The 23274-nt window shown below is 37.6% G+C and overlaps 1 protein-coding gene and 1 pseudogene across 3 annotated transcripts in view; one reads left to right on the top strand and one right to left on the bottom strand.

Annotated features, from left to right (window-relative positions):
- The window catches only part of LOC136709124 (vacuolar protein sorting-associated protein 37C-like), a 28684-nt pseudogene extending 27053 nt beyond the window's left edge, over positions 1 to 1631 (top strand).
- Positions 1632 to 7634: 6003 nt separating this feature from the next.
- c2cd3 (C2 domain containing 3 centriole elongation regulator) overlaps positions 7635 to 23274 on the bottom strand; it is a 33313-nt gene continuing 17673 nt past the window's right edge. For 2 of the 3 annotated variants that reach the window (XM_066662469.1, XM_066662468.1), the window contains 15 exons: positions 21584 to 21837; positions 20115 to 20195; positions 19636 to 20034; positions 18998 to 19231; positions 18031 to 18378; positions 17624 to 17762; positions 17475 to 17539; positions 17186 to 17391; positions 16286 to 16419; positions 14666 to 14809; positions 13491 to 13681; positions 13177 to 13409; positions 10647 to 11215; positions 8126 to 8234; positions 7635 to 7947 (listed from right to left, as the gene is read on the bottom strand). In XM_066662469.1, coding sequence (XP_066518566.1) covers positions 7813 to 7947; positions 8126 to 8234; positions 10647 to 11215; positions 13177 to 13409; positions 13491 to 13681; positions 14666 to 14809; positions 16286 to 16419; positions 17186 to 17391; positions 17475 to 17539; positions 17624 to 17762; positions 18031 to 18378; positions 18998 to 19231; positions 19636 to 20034; positions 20115 to 20195; positions 21584 to 21837 — 3241 coding nt within the window. In that variant the 3' untranslated portion in view covers positions 7635 to 7812. The remainder of the gene's footprint in view (positions 7948 to 8125; positions 8235 to 10646; positions 11216 to 13176; positions 13410 to 13490; positions 13682 to 14665; positions 14810 to 16285; positions 16420 to 17185; positions 17392 to 17474; positions 17540 to 17623; positions 17763 to 18030; positions 18379 to 18997; positions 19232 to 19635; positions 20035 to 20114; positions 20196 to 21583; positions 21838 to 23274) is intronic. The other variant, XM_066662471.1, reaches the window with a different exon arrangement.

Raw genomic sequence — 23274 nt, 5'->3', positions numbered from 1 at the left:
GAAAATGATTTACAAATCATCATATTCTGTTTTTATTGATGCTTTACACAACGTCCCAACTTCATTGGACACGCTAAAACACAGTTACTTTTATTTACAACATATAACGAAACAGAAACAGAGACTTGAGCAAAAACCAAAACGAGGGAAAGCAGAAACAGACAGACTTGAGACTCAATGACAACGAAGAAACAAAACTATGACAGAGGAAACGAAGCAAGGAATGGATGAGACAAAACGAGGAACATGGACTGAAGGGAGCGATACGACTATGACATTGGAAATGAAACAACTGGACACGAAACACTACAAAGGTGAAATGTTCGACAAGAGGAAGTGAGAGAAGGGGACTTAAATACACACAAGGACACCTGAGACTAATAATGAAGGGGCAGGATTACAAACAATACTGACGAGGATACTGACAAGGAGGAGGAAAGAAGGCGGGACAAGGGTGGAGACATGGACAACAACAAACAGAGCCATGTGCTGAGAGAGCACATGGCAGGGAAAACAGACATGACAGGACGAGTGCGTGACAACAACAAAAATATTCATGATCAAAAGACCTGATTTTAGTTGTTTATTATGCCATTTTTGACAATATAGTTTTTTTTTCTAATTCTACTTAAAAAATTATAAAATAAAAAAATAATAATTGAGTTACAATGTTTGGCATTTAGAAATTACCTGTTAACTACAGTCTTGATACTGCATTTCCATAAAACAGTTCCAGGATCTTCAGAAGCAGAACGAAGTTAAATGGGCCTCCAACCACAGGCTGGCAGAAAAGAATTTATCTTTTCAGCCATACTTCACAAAAAACAAACTGCTATTAGCAGAAAAGTATCAACTTCTAGGCCAAGTCATATCCTCATTAAGAGACAAGCAGAGGAAGCTGGGTAAGCAACTCCTTAGTGCTTCCACCATTTAATTCCAACATTTAAGGCTCCACTTCTGCTTATTAAGTTCTTTTTTGTTGTTATTGTTCTCTGGATAAACAGCCAATTTGCATGGAAAAAAGAGCCTCAAGGCCACCCAGCAGCTTCTAAAGCAGAAGGTTGACCATTTCACGGACAAATCTGAGGTAATGTTTTATTCATTATCAAACTAATATATAGAGTTATAAGAAAACCTTTCAGCCAATTGTACCCCCCCTCTCTCTCTTTCTACCATTCCAGAGTGCTTGCCAAAAGTTCCTTGAGGGCAACCTTAAGCTGCTGGATTTTGTGGAATCATTTGGAACCACCCAGAAGTTCTACTATAAGTATCTGGTTCAGGTAGAGAAGATCCAGAACCTGAGCACAAAAAGACATGAAAAAGAGAGAGAAGAAATACTGCCCACACTGAGGGCTTATTTAACTGATATACACTCTCTAAATACAGTCAATGTGTTCTATGGTCTCTCTCCTGTTCTCATGCTAACAGGCACCTTCCTGCATTTAATGGGACATAACCATAAGTCATTACTCCTCCCTCCTCTTAATGGTGGAGGTGATATATGTACAAATTTTACACCCATTAATAATCCTGACCATTCACCAGATGCACTGATACTGTGGCCACAAAGACCAGAGCATTTACCACAGTACAAGAAAACAAAAGACTGTGGACCAAAGCCGTCCCCATAAACCCCCCCCCCCAATTTTCAAATATAAAGATATTTAGATTTAAATTTATTAATGCTCATTTCATACATATTTGCATTTACATGTATTACATTTGCTAGACACGCCAGTCCAGAATTACTTACCATTTCAACCATGTAACAGATACAGGGAAAGAGTGTTAGTAGACTTGCCCACACTACTGGTATAGCATTAGGTATATGCCCAGCTCAGGGAACAGAATCCTATAAGAAATTTTTTTAAATAACTCTTCACAGCTTTGTTATAAGACTACTTACAAATGCAAAGGTAAGTCTGAGACGCTGCATTTGCTAATACACTTTTGGTTCTCAGTCCTGGTCCTAGTGGAACACTGGCCTGCATGTTGCAGTATTCTTCTCGATCCATCATACCATACATCATATACTTTGGAAAGCCTTGTTATTAGCTCATGAGTTGTGACAGGTGTGTTGGGAGCAGAGGTATCTCTAAGATCGGGTCTGGGATACGGATATTTTTTTTTAACCAAAGGTTTTTGTCCTCCCATCCACAGGAAAACAGCGTTCTAGGCCACAGAAAACTGAGGTTTTCTGAAAAGTTCTCCAAGGTAGAGATTTTTTAAAACGCTGTTTTCAGTGTTCTCAGGTTTTCAGATATCTCAGAAACAATGTCACAGCATGCCTGGATGAAATTCAAATGGCTATCATAAAACTCTAATGTACACATGCAGATATCACTAGATTTCCGATTCCCATAAATATTAATGATGTTGTATTAGAAGCATATACTGACTGCCACTGTGCATTACATAGGGAGTATGGACTGATTTGTGATTAACCTCTAGCTGTTTCTCAAAATGTGTTTATCACATCAGCCCAAGCAGTTTCTCCTCCAAACCACCAGAGGTCACACTCACCTGAGTTCTAACTTAGATTCCTCACCTGTCTCTAATTAGCCAAATCATTTGTAGAGCATTTAAGTGCACTGTTTTGTTCTACAGGTTGCGAAGTATTGTTAAAAATATATTGGCAATTCTGAGCATTAGTGCTTGTATAAGCTTTTCCTGGTTTTTTTAATCTTGGCTTTGGACTTGGTTTATTCCTTTGATCTGTTTACCCTTTGGATTATGATTGTTTTTTCTCGGACCGTCATTGTGGTTTTTTGACTCCTCTTCTACTTGGATTTTTGTCTCTTGAATAAACTTGCAACTGACTCCTCAACATTTTGTAAGACTAAAATTTATGACAGTGTTCTTGTCTCTTCTTGTTTTCTGGGAAAACGTCATCAGTCTCAACCCAAGTACTGTTCCATTTAAATGTCTGCATCTAGCCAAGTACAGTTAAATACCCCGATGTGTTCTTGCTCCGCCCATAATATCGAGGATGCACTGGGACGTGATTAGGGTTGGGTGTTAGAGCAATAATACTGTATACCGCAGTTTTTAAAAATGTGGACAGTATCTCAAAATGAGAGCGGTATATAAGACGTGTATGTGGTGTGTGAAATTTCTGTTGTGTCTTTAAAAGTGGGCTAAAATGTTCATATGCATTTAAGAGAGCCACAGGGAGGGGGCGCTGTGGCAGCGCAATGACTGCTGATGTCACGGTCAGAAAACAGTTTGGGGGAAAAAGCCCAGTAGCCCATTGGAGTTGTACGTTTACCGCTGAGTTTGGGTTAAAAGAGAGAAAGAAACAAACAGAATATTCAGAAAATTCTTCACTCGACTTTGTGCCCACAGGTATATGGCTTTAGGTTCTAAATATGTGCGTTTTGAGCCTTAGTTCGCTGAAAAATCTGCTGTGGTGTGCTAAACCACAAGTGCCTGTTAGTGCCTGCTGTGCTTCTAAACAGTGTACACCGTGAATTTAGCTTATTGTGATTAACTAAATTCACTCAACATTGTGCTCAAGGATATAAGGCTCAACGCAGCCTAAAAGAGCACCCCCTCCCCACGGTTATACCGTGATAATATTTTGAGACAGTATGAAAAATGTGGATACCGCCCATCCCTAGACGTGTAGACGTGAGAGAGTCAGATATCCCAGAATGCATTTTGCACCAACCTCAGTGCTATTAAATTTTTCACGCCACAGAGACCATGACTCATCAAATACGCTGGTTTTCCAATTACATAATGACAACAGCATCCTTGGGAGTTTGTACTCGAAGTTTCTACTACCAGGTATGGCAGTTCGAAGTGCCGTACAATTCCAGAGGATGCTGTGGTCGTTATGTAATTGGAATGTGATATCTGACTCTCTCAAGTCTAAAGAAGTCATGTCCTAGTGCATCTTCGATATTATGGGCAGAGCAAGAACACATCCAGGTATTTGAACTGTACATGGCTAAATGTGGACTTTTAAATGGTACAGTACTTATGCTGAGTCTGTTGACGTTTCCCAAGAACACAAGTACAGACAATACAATACGTATTGAGAATCATATATGTATACTGCAGGCCGGAGCACAAGTGGGCATGATCAATGGGCGTGATAAGTGCGCGGGTCACCTGTCAATCATTTTGGACCGCCGCCAATCAGATGCTAGACTTTCATTGTCAATCACATTTTATTAAGCCAATCAACAACAGAAGTTACTTGTAAATCATTTTCCACTGCAGCCACTCCTCTTAGCAGATCTTTCAAAAGGCAGCGGAAACTGCGATGCTTTTGGTTAAAACTCGCGCAGTTGAAACTACAGAACAATGGTGAAGCAGGATATGTGCATGTATTTTATAAAATACTATATTACAGTTAAAATAACTACTGTGCTCTTTTAGTTAGTCTTGCCTAACGTGAAAACGAAATATGGAGAAGCTGCTATGCCGCTCTTAAATGGAATTGACTGAGAACATTAGAAAAGCCCTGACTTCAGACATATTAAAATCAAGACTGAAAACTTTCCTGTATCGTCTAAATACAGAAGTAAAAGGAATGTTAATTAGCTAAGTTAAAAGGGTAGGCAAAATAAGCTAATGCTTCAGCCTATACCTTTTCGGTTTGTATTTGTTGTTTTTTGACTGTCATGTCTATTAATTTAATAGCTGTTACCATTATTGTTGTCTTCTTTTTAGGTAATTATTAGGGTTCTGAGCATGAAGTGCAAGGAACCCTACTATAATTGTTCAGATTTTTATTATTATTATTATTATTTATATACTGTATTCATTTTGAAAACCAAAATAAACACTAAACTAACTAACTAACTGAACAGCTACAGCTCAGTTTAAAATACTCTTCACTTTTAATGCTGTAATGGCATTTTCGTGTTTTTTTTTTCCTTTATTGCATCATTTTAATTGTTTGAATAATTTTAATCATGTATTTTCTTTAATTGCATTAATAGTGTTAAATGCCTTTTACGGTTTGTTTTTTATATTTATTTATTTTCTTTTAACTCGAAAAAGCACTTTGAATTTCCCTTGTGTATGATAGGTGCTCTATAAATAAACTTGCAGTGTCTTGCCTTTAGTTTGTTTACGTATAGACAAGTTGGCTAATTAATAAATTATCTTATCTTCCTAAAAGATACTGTAAACTCTAATTTTACTATCAATATTCGTACCCCTTTTCTAGCTATTGTTTACCTGTTAGGCATGTGTTGTATACAGAACAATCTGCTTATTTAAGACTGCCACATTTGTCTTTCACTCTATGAATACATATTTAATTATTTATAAATAATTACTTCTCTGAAAAATTCTAGACAGTAAATGAGAACTCTGTGTCTGGATAGCTGTGCTACTGCATGACATTACTTGCTGATGTCAGTGGGGATATATGGTGCCATAGTTGTTTTGGTGCTTTATGATGATCTCTCACTATTTAAAAAAACATAAACATACATACACAATGTTTCTCCACAGAAAAGTATGTTAGAGTAAGTATTTTTATTGTATAAAAATCTGTTATTACTACTTTGAATTCAACAACTGTTTACAGTATAAACCAGGAAAGACTCTACAACTGTTTCGTGTTACCATCCCTTGAGTGTACACTGGTCCACTGGTGAACTCTTTTTTTTCCTGCCTCCTCTGAAGAAATTTTCTCAACCTCTAACTAACCAAGATTAATCTGTTAAAAATAAGATACATATTATGTGAAACATAAATGTTAATTTTTAAGAAATGGTGAACACTAACTTACTCTAAGCAAACCCCGCTTCCTAGTTTTAGTGGTACTGACTCAACACTTGATAAATATAAGTTATTGTTCTAACAGATCTGTCTAAACAGTCTCTTAAATCCGATTTTATACGTAAAACAAAGCTGTAAGTTCCCTTGGCTTTATACTTATGTCTAGTCCGCCATATTTTTGCAGCAACAAAACAAACCCCTGTAGGAGATGTGAACTCCATTGGCTACGTTAAAAAATGATGGACAGCTAGCTCTGGCTGCTGATTGGCTTAATAAAAATCGTCTGACATCAAGACTCGCTTGTGTAATCGGCTGCAGTTGAAAATGATTGACATATGCTCTTCCCTTTACTTACGCCCACTGGCGCTCGGGCCTGCAGCATTACACTTCTCAATGAGAAATGTCTTTTCTCGTTTCGTGATTCATGGTATTTTTATGTCCGTCGTTAACAGGTACTATGGCCCCCTACTGGATTGGCATAGCATGATTTTTGACAAACATAGCAACAATAACTGATAACATGGGACTATCAACATTATTCTAAACACATACATGTTTTAGGTGCTATGATTTTTAAATTACTTTAATACAAATTATAATTAGTTAACTTAAATCTGATGCTGTATATATCATATGAATTATTTTAAAAGATTCTAAGGGGATGAATTAGCTAACTTGTTTATCAGTCACCTTAGGCCTAGATGAAATGTGACTCTTATTTATATAAGGTCTAATAATTTGGCATAGGATATTTTACATCTTATCTTGTGTATGATTATAATATAAATGTTCACTGATGAAGCAAAACCAGCCGATAAACATGCTGCGGTGAAAGGTGACATGTCAAATTGTCCACATAAATGGCCAGATCCATGGTCATATTCCTCCCAATGACTTGTCTTATTCCAAAGTTGTATTCTGTAGTCATCAGTTCCTCAGATGAACATTGTGCACACACAATTGTTAAAAAATAAATGAAAAGGAAAAAAGGGGAAAGAGCTAGCTCATGTGACCACATGACCTTCCTCCATTTGTCCAATGTCTGTTTTTAATGCTCAAAAGCCAATTGCAGTTGGCCAAATCATGTAGTGAGTCTGGCATAGGTGCCCAGACCTGTGCATGGCTACTCTGTGCTGCACACAGCAGGGTGTAATTAGACATACCTCCTACAACTATCAGGTTTTCACACTTGCTCATTTTTCCCCATGTCCAATTTTTTTACTAGAAAAAATAGCTTATTTTTACATCCCAAATGTTTTAAATGACAACATGAAAATTTAACAAACTGTCTTGATATATTTCACAGATATTATTCCTCCTAACACACCATTAGGCACTCAGGTCATTCCAGCTAAAATATTAGAGTAATCAACTTGCAGGTCCATGCTGCATTACCATATGTTGCCTTTCTCAAGACATATCCATTATTAATGGCTGATTACATTATTAACCAGAGTTATTTGTTTCCATGCAGTGGATTCCCTCCCTAATACATGGTTTCACCCTGTGTACATATGAGTGGGGATCATCTGATCCAGATGAAGGTCAGCCAGGGGTCTGACTTCTTGATCAAAATCATCACTCTCATTAGAGCAGATAAAGGGGCAGAGAGAAGGGGGAACCGGCAGCTTTTGTTTGCCTATGCACTTGTTTGTCCTTGGATAAGCCTTCGGTTACATCACTGTCAGTGGCTCACATTGTTCCCTGGGACTCAAATTGGCCAATTTTCTCATCTGTCAGCCGAGTGTTAGATGCCACTAGGCTCTTCAGTCATACAGCTACTGCAGCTTGGCACACTGAGAACAGAACTAAATGCCAAGAATAATCCCTCAGTGAAAATGGAATAATCCCATGTGAAATAATTCAACTAGATGCTCCTACAAATACTCATTTCTTTATTTAGAAAAATAAAATTTAAACAGCAAATAGCTTTCCTATCCCATGCATTATTCAACATCTATTGACATTTAGATATTATTTAAATCATAAAAATACAAATCAAATAATTAGGCATAAATTATACTATACACAAAAACACAACAGTTAAAGGGTATAAAATAAATCAAGCTATTATTGGCCTTCTGTAAAATTCAAAGCAAATATTTTTGCTATTCTTTTGGTTTCTTCTCTCTTTGCCAAAGACAGAGGAATGTTGGGTCTTGGTCGAGTCGCTTTATGATATAGAGGATCCAACCTCACTTCTTCCTAAAACGAAAAGCATACATTACATACATGCATACATTGTTTCAACAAACTGGATTTGCAGAACTGCAGAAGGTTATTAAAACATTTGTAAGATTCTGTTGCTAAAAACTGTGTGATTGTTGAAATCTTTACAATGAACTGAGACATATGTTAAACAATTTACTGCAGCTATTCTTACCCGATTAGATGAAGCTGAAGGAAACACAGGAGCTAAGCGCAAGGCTCTCATAGATGCCTCCAAATGGTGAGATGGAAGAAAGAAGTTTGGAATTTCTATACTATCAGAACTGTGATGAAAAAAGGGTTAAGGTACAAACAGAAGTTATAACCTAAAAAGACAATGTGCTGTGGTTTCCAGACAAGCAGTTAAACCAATAAAGAAATTAAAGGGGCATTACAAGAACATAAATACATAGTTGTAGGGTTAAGTAAATAAGTAAATTCTGAAATGCAACCCATGCATTTTCTCTGCAAGATTCTGAACAGATTTAAAAACAAAATGACAATAAGGTATTTACAAGGTCTGTTGAAGGAGCATAGTTATTTTAAAATGAGAAATTTTTAAATGTTTTAAATTTTTAAAATGATGAATTTCTAAATATAAATGAAATGCCAGACTCCTTTAAGTATGTGAATGTTTATGCGAGGATGTCATTTTGTAATGTATTTTTTAATTTTGATCTTTATTTCTGCTTGGTGTATCGTGGTCTAAACAAAACCAATACAGCGTTTTAAGCAGCACTTTCAACAAAAGTTCACGCTTGTGATGTCTTACAGCCAAGTGGTTAGATCACACTGGCGTGATTGGTGACTGCAGAGGGGTAGTAGCACTCAATTTACTCAATCTGTAGACCTAATAGACTTGACTTTAGCTGAGGTCAGTAGTGATAGGCGCACGCCATCTAGCGGACTCAGTTGAATGCAGTATATTGCAGGAAAAAAGGTGAAATTAATGCAGTTTTAGGACAATTTTGTAGATACTCAGAGTTAAACAGCCTTATCAGCCTTATTATGTCAAAACAGCTATTTATATATATATATATATATATATTTGTTAACTGTAAGCCTAAACCTTCCATGATGTCTGATTGTGATGTCTGAAGAAACTATTTATAAACATAAGAAGTAAAATATAATGAACAAAAATGTGCATTTGTTGTGAGGAAAAAGGTTAAGACACTCTATGCCCTAATCGCTGGTATTTCCCCCTTTAGTTGAAATAACTTCAATTAGATGTTTCCTGTAACCATCTACCAGTCTCCGACATCGACTGGGAGGTGGTTTTTCCCCCATTCCTCCATGCAGAATTCTTTGTGTGATATTTGTGGGGTTTCTTGAATGCACTGATCACACCACTGCATCTCAGTAGGATTAAGATCCGGGCTCTGATTTGGCTATTTCAGAACTCTCCATTTCTTACTTTTGAGCCATTCCTTGTGAATTTACTAGAATATTTTGGCTCATGGTCATGTTGCATGGTCCATGTTCACTTCAGCTTCAGTTTATGGAAAGATCGTCTCACATTTTCCTCAAGCACCCTCTGATACAGTGAAGAATTCATAGCATATGACAGAGAGCTTGCCAGGCCCCGCTGCAGCAAAGCAGCCCCAAACCATGACATTTCCACCTCCCTGCCTCCCTGCGGGTTCTTGTGCTCAAATGCTGGCTGGTCATCTTCTGTTACTGTGTCCAAATAATTCAGCTTTTGATTCATCTGTCCAAACCACATTGTTCTGGAAGTCCCGGTCTTTGTCTATGTGCTTTCTGGCAAATTTTAGTCTTGCCGTGATGTCTTTTTGACAGCAAGGGTTTCTTCCTTGTGCAGTCGTTTCCTGATGGTAGATGCATGTCCCTTGACATCAACTGTGGCAAGAGCCACTTGTAGGTCCCGTGATGACGTTTTAGGATTGTTGGAGACATCTTGCGGTCTGCTCTTGGACTAAACTTGTGAGGATGGCCTGACATGGCCATGTTGGCAGGTGGTTTAAATGTTCTCCCCTTAGCCATTCTACTGTCCGAAATATAATTTTCAATTGTTTTGAGATCTTTTTACATCCATTCCCAGTCTCATATACATCTATAACCTTCTTTCTGATGGCCTCAGAGATCTCTTTAGATCTCGACATGGTGATACCACTCACTTCAGCAACCAAGGGCAAATCAAACTAATGCCTGAGCTTTAAATAAGAGCCTCCTCCAATGTCCTCTTTAATGATGGTCTAATCATTGCAGCAGAGGTGTCCTAACATTTTCCTCACAAGAGATGTACAATTTTGTTCATTAAATTTTACAACTTGTGTTTATAAGTAATTTCTTTAGCTTTATTTGTTTAGTTATCTAAGCTCCATCTCACAGTACTGTTCAAATGAAGCTCATATGTCCATATGTTTAAAAAAGTTAAAAAAGACAAAGGCTTTCAAGGTGTGTCCTAAATTTTTCACATGACCGTAGCTGTTGACACGGCAATAGACACAATGAACATAATTTTTTTTTTGCACCAGTCAAAATTTAAATTTATCTAAACTAGTTTTACACACACACACAGACACAGGAAACTTGCTTCTCTTACTATTAGGCCACGGTTGCCCCAATTAAAACTGTACCTGATAAAAACCAGTCAGTGGAGATACATGTAATGAATATAAAACAAATAATGTGGCAACATGGCATATTAATACTTTTTTTTTTATAAAGGATACAGCTTTGTTTTCATTTCATCACCTTCACCATGATGGGGTTTTGTGCTCAGTCCTGTGCTGGTAGGTAATGTTAAATCTTCTTCAGAATCTAGTAAGTCATGACCATAATCTACCCTTTGTTCAATGTGCTGCGTAATATCCTCATGCAAGCCAGCAGTAAAGGACCCATGCTCATCACTGTGATCCTCACAAACACTCTGCACATCTCCAGCTGCATCCTCAACTGATTCAAACCCATCAGAGAGATCAGAGTAATCACCAGGCTGACCAGGTAAAGGATGAGAGGGAGCAGCTTGTGAGGTTACGGCACTTTCACTCTTTTTCCGCTGTGAGTTATTTGGACAGTCCCACAGAGACTGATCTGCCCCCTCAACACTCTCCAAAGAGTTAAGATCAGGATCAGACAGTACGCTAGTCCAGGGGCTTGTCCTGTCTGTGACTGAGGTCACCTCATTTAGTGCTCGTGGCTCTACCAACGTCTCCTCAAACTCCCCGTCGTCTTCCTCTATCTCTTCTACTTCATTCTCCTCATTATGCTCAGCCTCACCCTCACTGTTGCAGTTGTCCTGCTGGTAGTGGACAGGAGAGTATTAAATTTGTTACAGGGAAAATATCCTAGACAAAATTTATTTTGTTCTAAATCAGTTTGGTGTATTGTAAATATTACTAATTATTAATTAAATTAATAAACTGTTTGCACCCTTTTCCATACAATCCACTTACATAGACCTTTCTTTTCAGCCAACAGCAATTCAACTGAACTCATTCACACTGCATTTATAAAGCTTCAGCCCATTCTGCTTCTTGAATAATAAGTACAATATTTTAGCTCTGAACAAATAGTCAAATACTACTTCTCAGAATGACTTATAACAAATTTGAAGTGTGTGTAGTCATAGATCCTAAGGGCAGCGTTCTAGTGGGTTATCCCAACATCACTTTTTAAAAAGACAGTAAACTGAGGCAGCCACTGGAAAAACATATATATTTAAAAAATGCTTATGAAAAGTGGAACCAGTTTGATACATATCTGGAAAAAAATACTGTTAATAGCAGCTTTTGAGTAGGTTGAGCATGATAGGACACTTTTATATAACATAGTTGACTATATAAAAGCGAAAATTAAAATAAATTTAAATAAAAACAATGAATTGATCTGCAAATCTCATAGACCCATGTTTTATTCACAATAGAACTTAGAATAAGTTTATGAAAAATATTAACTCATTTTGAACTTAATAGCAGCAACACATACTTACCACTGGGTAGCATTTCTTTTAATAATAATCTATAAATGTCTGGGAAGTGAGGAGACCAATTGCTTTAGTTTTGTGAGAGGAATCTCGTTCCATTTTTGTCTGATGTATGATTCTAGCTGCTCAACAGTCCTGAGACTTCTTTGTTGGATTTTTCGTTTCAACATGCGCCAAAGGTTTTCTGTTCAGCACCCAGTCTCTTTTGCAAAGTTTGCACCCATCCAGTCGACCTTGCCTCTTGTGAACAGGGATTCTCCAGATTCTCTGAATCTTTTTAAGATATTATGTTCTGTAGATGATGGGATCTTCAATTTTCTTTCAAATTTTACACTGTGGAACATTCATTCATTCATTGTCTATAACTGCTTATCCAGTTCAGGGTCGCGGTGGATCCGGAGCCTACCAGGAGTCATTGGGCGCAAGGCCGCTGTGGAACATTTTTTTTCTGAAATTGTTCGGGTGGCACGGTTGCGCAGCAGGTAGTGGGACAGTCACACAGCTACAGGGACCTGGAGGTTGTGGGTTCGAGTCCCGCTCCGGGTGACTGTCTGAGCAGCGTTTGGTGTGTTCTCCCCGTGTCCGCGTGGGTTTCCTCCGGGTGCTCCGGTTTCCTCCCATGGTCCAAAAACACACGTAGGTAGGTGGATTGATGTCTCAAAAGTGTCTGTAGGTGTGAGTGTGTGTGTTGCCCTGTGAAGGACTGGCACCTTGCGCCCTGTGATTCTGGGTGAGCTCCGGACCCACCGTGACCCTGAACTAGATAGGCAGTTACAGATATGAATGAATGAATGTTCCACAATTTTTAGATGCTGTTTTTCACAGATTGGTGAACCTCAGCACATTCTTACTTCTTAGAAACCCTACCTCTCTCAAATTCTCTTTTTATACCAAATCAAATTAGTTGCAAATTACTCCTTCAGCTGTTTATTACTACCACTTGCTTTCCAAGGCTTTTCTTGCCCATCCCAACTTTTCTGAGATGCGTTGCTGCCATCAAGTTTGAAATGCTTTAATATTGGTCATGAAATAGTAAATTATCTTATTTTCAACATCTGATATATCCATGTTTTAAATTGTCAATAAAACATGGATCTATGAAATTGCAAATCATTACATTATTTTTATTTTATTTTTATATACATTTTACAGTAATTTTTTTTACATTTCAAAGTCTGTTGTTTGTAAAGAAAAAATATTGGACTGTAATGATTAGCATTAATTTATACATTTAATGTATCTTTAAAAGTCACTACTACCAATTTTTCTATCTGTACCTGGTTGACTTCTATGTCCTTAGGGATGGGTTCTTTTGAAGTAGGAGACATGAGAGGGGAGACATCCTCCAGTCTACTCTCCGAGTCTTTCTGAGAGCAGATTTCCAAATCACTGTTCACCGTTTCCAAGAGGGTTAAGCTTTCCACATTAGAGAAAACATACACTTCCTTTTCAGTAAATGTGGAAGGGTTCTGCCAAGGAGATGACACTTCAGTCTGATGTTCACTTAGACCTAAAAAGCATAAACACATGTTCATATCACTGAGCTGTAACTTATCAACCTGATCAAATCTGGAAAATAAAATATATATACCTTTAATGATGGAATTAACTTCTCCCACCAATTGGTTAGACTTTAAAAGAAGCTGTGCAGTGTCAGATTGTGAGTCTCTGTGTTCCTCCTGCTTGGAGCCTTGGCCCTGCTCACTCAGCCCTGAAAACACTGGAGTGGACAGCTTGTGACTGAAGTACTTTTGGATATTATCCAACTCACTGAGGTTTTTCCTGTAGAAGAGTTTAACAAATTATAATTTTTTCTCATGTAAGACCACAGCACCACAGTTAAGGAGGGGCAAAAAATTGTGTTTTTATATTTTAATGTTATTATATAATACATCCATATTCAGGTCCAGAAATACCTGGACACAGACACAATATTTGTTATTTAACCTCTGTACACAACCAAAATTGATTTGAAACATAGAAATTAAGATATATGAAGTTAAATTGAAGAAGTTCAACAAAAACTATGCAGTAACCATTTAGTGATTATAGTCATTGAATCTAACTCCTTCCATTTTTATAGGGAATAAACTAAATCACTTGAGGCTGTCAAACACACACACTTTGGGCAGCCTTAGTTTACTTAAGACTTAATTTAACAAGTAGTTCTAGTAAATCTAGTTTATGAAACAGCACAGTGATACAACCGGTAATGTCACTTCCACAAAGCTCCAGGGTTCTAGGGTTCTGAGTTAAATCTCCACCTCAGGTCTGTGAGGGGTTTGGTGTTTTCTCCCCTTTCCTCCTACAGTCCTTAAATACATGTCGGTAAGGTGAACTGGCTGTGCGAAACTGAAACTATACCAAACTGACTGTGTGTATGAGTGACCGGGTGAGTATGTTGTGCTGTGTGATGAACTGGTGCCCAGTTCAGCATGTGTTCCTGCTTTGTGAGCCAGAAACGAAATAAGCAATTCTTCTGAAAATTATTTAACAGCTCTTAACTGTTTGAAACAATAATGTAATGACCAATACTGTAGTAATCTGTCCACTAACTGGTGGAGTATCAGGTTTCTTTAACAGTTAGTCTTGCAGCAGAGTCTTATAGCTCTAATAATAATTAAAAAAATATCCCAGACAGCTGGTCAAATACCCAGAACCAGTGCACATTATGAAAATTAGATTTTTGCTCAATTATTTCTTTAAGCCTTCTGCAACAATTCACACTTGTGTGGCATCTCAGTAGGCAACAATAGGAATTAATACCTGAGGGCTGAGAATAGGGCAGAGCTGGATGGGTGGGCATCTCCAGCACAGGAAGGCATTGAAACACACTCGCCCTCCTGCAGAGCGTGATGGAAACGGCGAATGTTATCCACATGCTCATCATGACGATCAGTTTGATTAGACCTTAAAAAAAACAAACAAAAAAAAAAAAACAAAAAACAACAGATTATAGGACCACACAGATAAAATGAGGCAAACATGATTAATACAATATTTAGAAATTTATTAGCAATTTTAATTTTAATTTATATGTTTGCCATATTAATATTTTTTGGGTAAACCCATGGTTTCCACAAGTCTGGGCCCAGAACATATTCATGAGTGGCATATTTAGATAACATAAAGGAAAATAAGGCCCATAAGGAGAATGAAAATGACAACAAATGGGAATCTTTACTCAAAAATGATAATTTCCTGCTATCATCAGAAAATCAATTTCCACATAGATATTTCTTCATATTTGGAAACAGGTTAAAATCATTTGGGGCTTAATCCGGGCTGTAGGGTGGATGACTGATGTCTTGGAATCCACAGTCAGACACAGCACAATGCTCAATGTGTTATTGCTCTTAAAAAATAATAAATAATAAAAATAAAATAATATTTATAAATTAAATATTATTTATAGTATATATTTGAATATTTTTTGCCTCCACCAACGAACCATAACTGTAGAAACGAACCCGAGCCGGTGGCTAGAAATGGCCACTGACCCCAATAGGCGAGTCTCCCAGCACGCCCAGAATTGAGTGAGCTTTTAAGATTAGCAAATTGTATTTTTAGCAAATTAGCATTAGTGTAAATAGCAGACATCGAAAAATTAAGCCGTATCTACACTTCGTCTCCCCACATTCACCCGCCTACTCTCCGTTATTCCACCCCCTCACCTCCCATCACACAGCCAGTGCCTGTGTTACTCCTCCATCTAGTCAACACGTCTTCAAGGTAGCGATATGTTACCACTTTTTTTTATTTCTTTTTTATTACTGTTACCACTGTATTTCTCTTATTTTTAGTAATGCTACATGTATTTTTTTTTACTAATTTGAGAGTTTTGTAAATATATATCAGTGCAAAAAGGGTGACTTTCGGGGTGGGCTGGAACGCATTAATTGCTTTTCCATTATTTTAAATGGGGAAAATTGACTCGAGAAACTAACTTTTCTACTTACGAACCGGGTCACGGAACGGATCAAGTTTGTAGGTAAAGGTTCCACTGTATATATATATATGAGAGAAGTAACATACTCTGAAGTAACATACTCTGCAAATTTTTATAATTTCCCACTCATAGACACTTATTTCAACCCAGGAAAGACATAAGGTGAATTCATGCAATAAGATTAGTGTGTTCATGTAAATAAACCACCAAAACACAAATACTCTAGGATCATTGAAAAACTTACTAAACTAACTAAACTAACATGTAAACAAGACAGGACACAATGAATGCCAGTTAAACTAAACAGTGTAAAGTGACAAGCATTAATTTGACAGAAGTATTAATTTCATCCATATCAATTTAACAAGCACTCTTCCTGGAACTGTTGCTATGAACATATTATATCACACACTGAGGTGCTTTTTATTTGTATTTACCTGGCAGACAAAACTTTGTCAAAATGTTCAGGAGGAGTGCTGATCCTCTGCTCAGAAAAGCGACTGATGTGGCTGGGAAAGTTGCTGTATATGGCCGTGGTTTGGTAGCACAAAGGCAAGGCACTAAACAGAGACTGAAATTGAAATACAGTGTATTGTCAGCAGCACAATATCTAAATACATACAAATAGTCAATATCTATACATTTTGGTTTACTTAAAATCTCCCTTGTAAACATTTTAAAATACACTGCATGGTAACATTGACAGACAGACAGTGTCTTTGAGACGAAGCACTGAATATTTACGTTCATCTATATCTCTGCTGGTTATCTCAAAACTGTTATTAAAATATAGTTGCTCCTTTTTTAAATGTTATTCTGGGGGGAAAAAAATTATACTCGATTTTGGAAAATGGCTTCATGACTTTGGTACCATTCAGTAAAAAATCATTACTGAAATCAGCCTGGACTGAGTTTCTCAATATGGCTTATTGGGTTTTGCACTGGATGAATGAGGCTGAAGTAGCTAGAAGATAAAGGGATTTTACAGTCACATGTTAGAACCATCTAACCAATGCAAATCTCAGCATTATGTGGTTTATGACATTAAGTGGTTTAAGATATGGCATCATGTATCTAAAAAACTGTTTTTACATATGTGGCATACTTGTGGTCATATTTACATAAACAGCTTATCATGCATTGTTAGAAATCACACGATTCATTTAAGAGATTACTTATCTTATGTTAGGTGCATATTGATGGTTATGCCAGTTGGTGGCTATAAACTTCCATTACTTGTTAACTACATAAGTCTTGTAGGTGTAGCGCAAAGCAAAATCAGTATCCAAAACTTAAAGACTATGACTTTAAAAGGAGAAGAAACTTCTGTGACATACGCTGGAGTCAGTGGCATTGTTTTCACAGAGGGCCTGTCTCTGAGCCCGAAGCTCCTGCACACCCATCAGAGGAGACACAGACACTTTGAGCTGGCCCTGGCACTGTCCACTGAAGTCTGTGATGTTGTACCAGCCACACACAGACTGGAAGCCAGACAGGAGTGGCGATAGGTCCACAGAGGCAAAGCCTATTACCCGTTCTACTTCTGTTAACCAGAAAAAAAAATATAGGTGAATAGGTGAAATTCTCAGTGTGCCCATTAAGTAGTCTGATTAGCACTTGTTTTACCTCCTTTGTGCCAGACTTTGAACACCAATGATTGCTGAGGATCCACAAGCAGCTCTTTGGAAAGTCTGCAGCAGAGAGTAAATGGTTTTTGGTACTCCAGTGTGAAAAAGATTAAAAGTGTGAGTATCTGAGCAGAGCACGAGGTCTACCTGCATTCTTGCTGGTGGTCCCACACAGGGCATTCACTGTCCTGTACCACATCTGTGCTCACTGTACCGGAGGCATCAGCTGTGGCATAAGAGACACAACAGCTGGGAAGACCACCACTACGTTCAGCAAGAGGACAACCTGTGAAAGAATAAACTCTATACTAAATATTCACAAATAAACAGACATCTATTCACCTTAACTTTAGAGCATCAATTCAAAGAGACTGCAACAGATACCACAGATGAAACATATACTTGTTTCCTTGTTCCCAGATGGGGGCTATATGAGTAAGACTTTTAGGATTAGGCACTCCTGGCCAAAGAGAGATGACTTTGACATGATTGAGGTTTAAAAACAGGACAGTTGTCCAGTTATCCCTTACCAGTTGTCATCAGAGGAACCTTACCTTTCAGACTGAGGTGCATGGCTCTCTCTATGTTGACAGTAGCCGTGAAGGTTTCGTCATCACTGAGCTCTGTGCCGTGAGATAGTGGTGGCAGCTCTGAGCTCATGACTGACTTGGTGTGCTGTCTGCTGGAGACACGAGACCATCTCCGCACACGATCTGGACCGCAAGCCTGTCTGGATGAGGGTTCTCTGTCTTCCTCCTCTTCTCCTGAGCTGCTCAACTGCTCTTCCTCATTGAGGAGAGCTGGGCCTGACTGTGGTTCCAAGCCTGCAGTGGCAGTGATGTGGGCTCTTAGAGCGGCTCCTTCCAGATCAGCAGCTGAACGCTTAAATAGAGGGTACACTCCTACAGAGAAAAAAAAAAATGCATAGATCACATTTTAGTGATTAATAACAAGCACATATCTGTGTCTGATATCAGTATTTTGTCTGATAGTAATGTTTCCCCAGATAAAGCACATTTGTTATTAAAAAAATAATACACATTTATTTAAATTAACAAAAAAGTAGACTTCAAAAGGTGTAATTAAAAAAAACCCAGAAGAGACATTTCACTGGCCTTTTAATCTAGCCTGTGACTTTTCAAATCAAGCCAACTGTGGCTACTTAGGGAAATAACTGAAACACATTATCCCATTTGATTTGCACAATCAGAGCCCTAAATTAAAATGACTTTGGAGTATCCATTTTGTGCTTAAAGGCAACATTTGCCATTTTAACATCCTGAGGATGTTTCCTCACCATTTGTTAGCTCTCCAGCCTGTTTGCATGCTCAAAGCAGGTCTAATGCGTTTACTGTCTGTAAATGGGTATTTATAAAAAATAAATAAGTAAATAAATAAATATGCCCTGTATGTTAATCTCTCTCTCTCTCTCTCTCTGTTGATAAGTGTCTCCCTTAAATGCATTCAAGCAGACCATGGCAATGTGTATACTTATTGTTAATAGTAAATACAAAAGAGTACCACTTATTGTCTGCTTGCGTTTCGAGGTTGTTGCCAGTCCTGAGAGATCCATGAAGGCAGAACCCACCAGGCGGTCTGAATCGTGAGGTCTTACTCTTTTCTCCTTTCCAAAGGAAACCCACAGCTGCACTTCCAACCTCTCCTCTCTCAGGTACCAGCATAGGGGTTGACTTCTTCTCAGCGTGATGGGGTGGCTGCATGGAAATGCCACTGTGGCCAGGTCTACGTTTAGGTCTGGAAAAAAAAAAAATAAAGATACTTATTAAAATCAAGTGTGTATCAAGTTCATTTTACAGAAAAGATTTATTGTGGTATTTTCTGTTAAATTATTATGCTATTTTGAAATATGTCAATCATAAAATGTTCAGTCAAAAAAAGGCCATTTATTTAGATTTAAGAAATATATATCATTAGAACAAAACCACTATATTGTGTAATGTTTATAATAAAAGGACCAATACAATTAAATTAGAATAAAATATATTTATAATATCTTGCATCAACAGTTACAATTTCTTTCCATGAGCTGTTAAAGTTATTGTAATGAAGAAATAATTTTTTTCTTTTGCAAAATAACATATAAAAATTATCTTTATTGAGTAACATTGAAAAACACAATATTTTAGCCCGAGTTCTACCTGAAGCCTCCTGCCCCTCCTCCAGATCTGGATGTCTGAGCTCAGAACAGAAGGCTTCCTGGTCATACAGTTTGTATCTGTAATAACAGTATGTAGATCTATGGAGCTCAGAGTGACCCGGCAGCTGCAGACAGTGGACAGGCAGCCAGGCTCTAGGTATGGAGACTGACAATGCTATTGACCACACTGTCTCAGAAGAAAAATCCCTTTCCTCTTCATCTTCCTCCTCCTTGTTGTCCCTTTTGGGCGCCCACCCAAGCAGCCGAGCTGAACTGAGCACACGCTCTCGATCTGCATGTTGGGCAAAGTGGATGGAGAGCTCAAGACCTCCAACAGAATTTAGATTGCAGTGTGATGACACACTCACAGGAGGAGAGACAACATACCAACCAGATATGCCTGTAAAAAAAAATATACATTATGACTGTGATGAATTTTAATGGGAAAATATGGCCATTTTGAATCACTTCTCTTCTGACCTGTTCTTTTATGAAGGAGGTCCACTAGGCGAATTCTTACAGAGCCCAAAACACTGTCCTTAGATCTCGATGCATTCAGACCTTTAAAAAAAACAAACAACAAATAATGCCCAACATAAGAACAAAACCAAAATAGCATTATTCCAGTAAATGTGATATTGTGTGTGTGAATATGTTGGTTTATCTTTGTCCAAATCTCTCCTCGTGGAGTCTGTATTATTTGAGGTTAACATCCAGTACCTAGTTTTAGCGGTTAATAAATAATGATAAATAATGTGTGCTGTTGATTTAACAAATTCATGCAATCAAGGAGAATCTTAACAAACATTGTTCTTCAAACTCTCACCTACCTCTTTGTAGAAAATAATGATCATATATTTCTTATTTGTATATATATATATATACACACACACACACACACACACACACACACATATATATATATATATATATATATATATATATATATGTTGCAGGTGGATTGGCGACTGGAAAAGTGTCTGTAGGTGTGAGTGTGTGAGTGAATGTGTGCGTGTGTCTGTGTTGCCCTGTGAAGGACTGGTGCCCCCTCCAGGGTGTATTCCTGCCTTGCGTCCAATGATTCCAGGTAGGCTCTGGACCAACCCCGACCCTGAATTGCATAAGCGGTTACAGATAATGAATATATATATATATATATAATTATCTTAGGTGCCTAAAACTTCTGCACAGTATTGTAAATAATATAAAAGTGAACGGAGGTACCAGAATTAGACTTTAAAGAGTTCAAAGTGATGTTTGGTGATGCAATTACTGTATTCCAGAAGAACAAAATGTCCAGGTAATGCTATGTTACTCTGCTAAAATATCATTATAATACATTATAATACATACAGATATAATACATTATAATGCGTATGGTCTTTGTATTCTTCAAAAAAAAACAAAAAAAAAAAACAATGTTTTTCAAATGCTTTTCTGCATTTTACAAGTGTGCATCAGCATCGACTTCAATATGTCTGACTGACATCAAAAGTTAAATTAAATAAATCAATAAATAATAATTAAAATTTAGAAAAGTCCATTATAAATGTAGAGCTTCAAGAGGTCCAGGCTGCTTTGGTTTTGAGAAACTGGTCAATGCAGGCAGCTAGTGCTCTACTCTGAAAACTAATACATGTACAAATGGTGCCACCTACTGATTGTTTTATAAATGTAAAGTTCTCAAAATTTGAGGCAATAAAAACACCATTGATGCAGCCTTTACCCAACCTTCTAGACTGAAATCCACCGTCATGGTCAGACAAATAATGCTGCATACTATTAGACACATTCACAAAATAATAACTAGAAATGTTTAAATTAGACTTAGGATTTCACTTCCTGTCTTTAAGCTAAGATTCCACTGTCTTGTACAACAGTTTAGTGTAATAAAAGGTACATTCTCTAGGTCTATGAGTAGTTGTTGTTACTGTCCTGAGTTTGCTTACCTTTGTGTGTATCTCTGTTGTAAAGTGTGAAAATAACGACAGCTTCCTCCAGCAGCTCAGCCAGACTCACAGTCTCTCCCATGTCTCTCTGAACCAGCAGCTCACAGCAAAACTCTGAGTGATGCTCGAACTCTGGACTGAAGCTCCTGCCAACAACACGCGTGCTGCGGCTCTCTCTCTCTGACAGCAAGGACAGCTGCACTGTCACCAAACAGTTCACACCCACCTCAGAATAGTACTGCAATCCGAGAGCTCTGTAAGTAGAATCATGAGACGCAATCACGGGGTTCAATACAAAAACCAACCCATAAAAACTGCAATTATAGTCAAAATACAGGGTTTTATCAGTTTTATTAGCTCATCGGCTATGTTTTCTTTGACTTTATGCATAAATAGCAAGCAATAAACAAATGATATGCTGCTCAGCAGCTTGTTTTCATCAAAGCTACTTTAAGCCAGCTTAAACACAAGTGTACAATTTTTAACCTTATGGTTTCTGTCATCATTGTCTTTTCACTTGTGCTGTATTTCTGTCACATTAAAGTTGCCAGAGAATGGAATACTCTATTTGTCTTAACATACTAACATAACACTGCTTCCTCTTTCAAACCTAAATCCCACATAAGGATAGAGGACAGTGAAATGGGCTAATTACAAAATCCTAAACTGTTTTGTGACTGTCTAGATGCATTAATATTAATGCTCTTATGTGAAAATCCCATACCCAAATGAGTCATTTCTACAGGTGGTGCTATTTTCGCATATTTTTCCAAGAGAATGAGAAGCAGTGTAAGGTCATTTTATTGTGAATGAATTAATTAATTCTTTCATTCATTCATTCATTTCACTTGGCACAATGCAGGAATACATTATTAACAGGATGTGAGCCCATCACATACTCAGCCAGTCACTCACACACACACACACACACACACACCTATGACCAGAGCCAATCCACCAATCCATGGCTTTTTCCTTTTGTCTCCTCATTTTACAAGTGAAGATTCAGCTGTTTGCAGCAAGATAAGATCATTAAATATGCTTTATGTTGATGGAATCTATAAGTGCCTTGCATTCCAGCTTTCCAAGGGTTGACTTCGTGTTTCATTCTGTGGCCAAATTTTAAGATTGTAAATGAGCATATAAGGGTGTGTTCAGACTTGTAGATCAGTTCCCTCTCTCCGGACCAAACAAGAAAATTACACACGGTTTGAGTTCACACTGACAAACTTACAATCCAAACAAAGTGCACAGTTAAAAAAAAACATTAAAAAAAATCTTCTACAGCCCACGAATGACTTATTTTGTGAGCCAGTGTTCATAGTCATCAGTTGGGCTTATTACACTTGTTGGGGTTGTGTGTGGATGTAGTTGGAACAGAGCAGAGGTAAAATAAATAAAACAGCCCAAGAAATTCCTCCACTGCATGAATCAAAGCAAGTCCATTATGGAGAGAGGACATTAGTATGTTTGTCCTCAGCTCATTGTTTAATTTTAACACACTTTGTTGTTACATTTTGGATATTCATGTCCTTTAGTTTGTACTGCATTCACACTTGAAATGAACTTCACCAGAATTTATATAAAAACAGAGCATTCACACTTTCTCTATTGAACTGCACTAACAGAGCCATCACACAAGGGTTGGTTTTAATCAAACCAAAGCTGAAAAGTCTGAACACACCCATAAA

This window comes from Hoplias malabaricus, chromosome 1 (assembly GCF_029633855.1).
Source record: "Hoplias malabaricus isolate fHopMal1 chromosome 1, fHopMal1.hap1, whole genome shotgun sequence".
Taxonomy (NCBI): Eukaryota; Metazoa; Chordata; class Actinopteri; order Characiformes; family Erythrinidae; genus Hoplias; species Hoplias malabaricus.
Note: the sequence above shows the minus strand (reverse complement) of the source record. Positions and strands in the feature narration are given on the sequence as shown.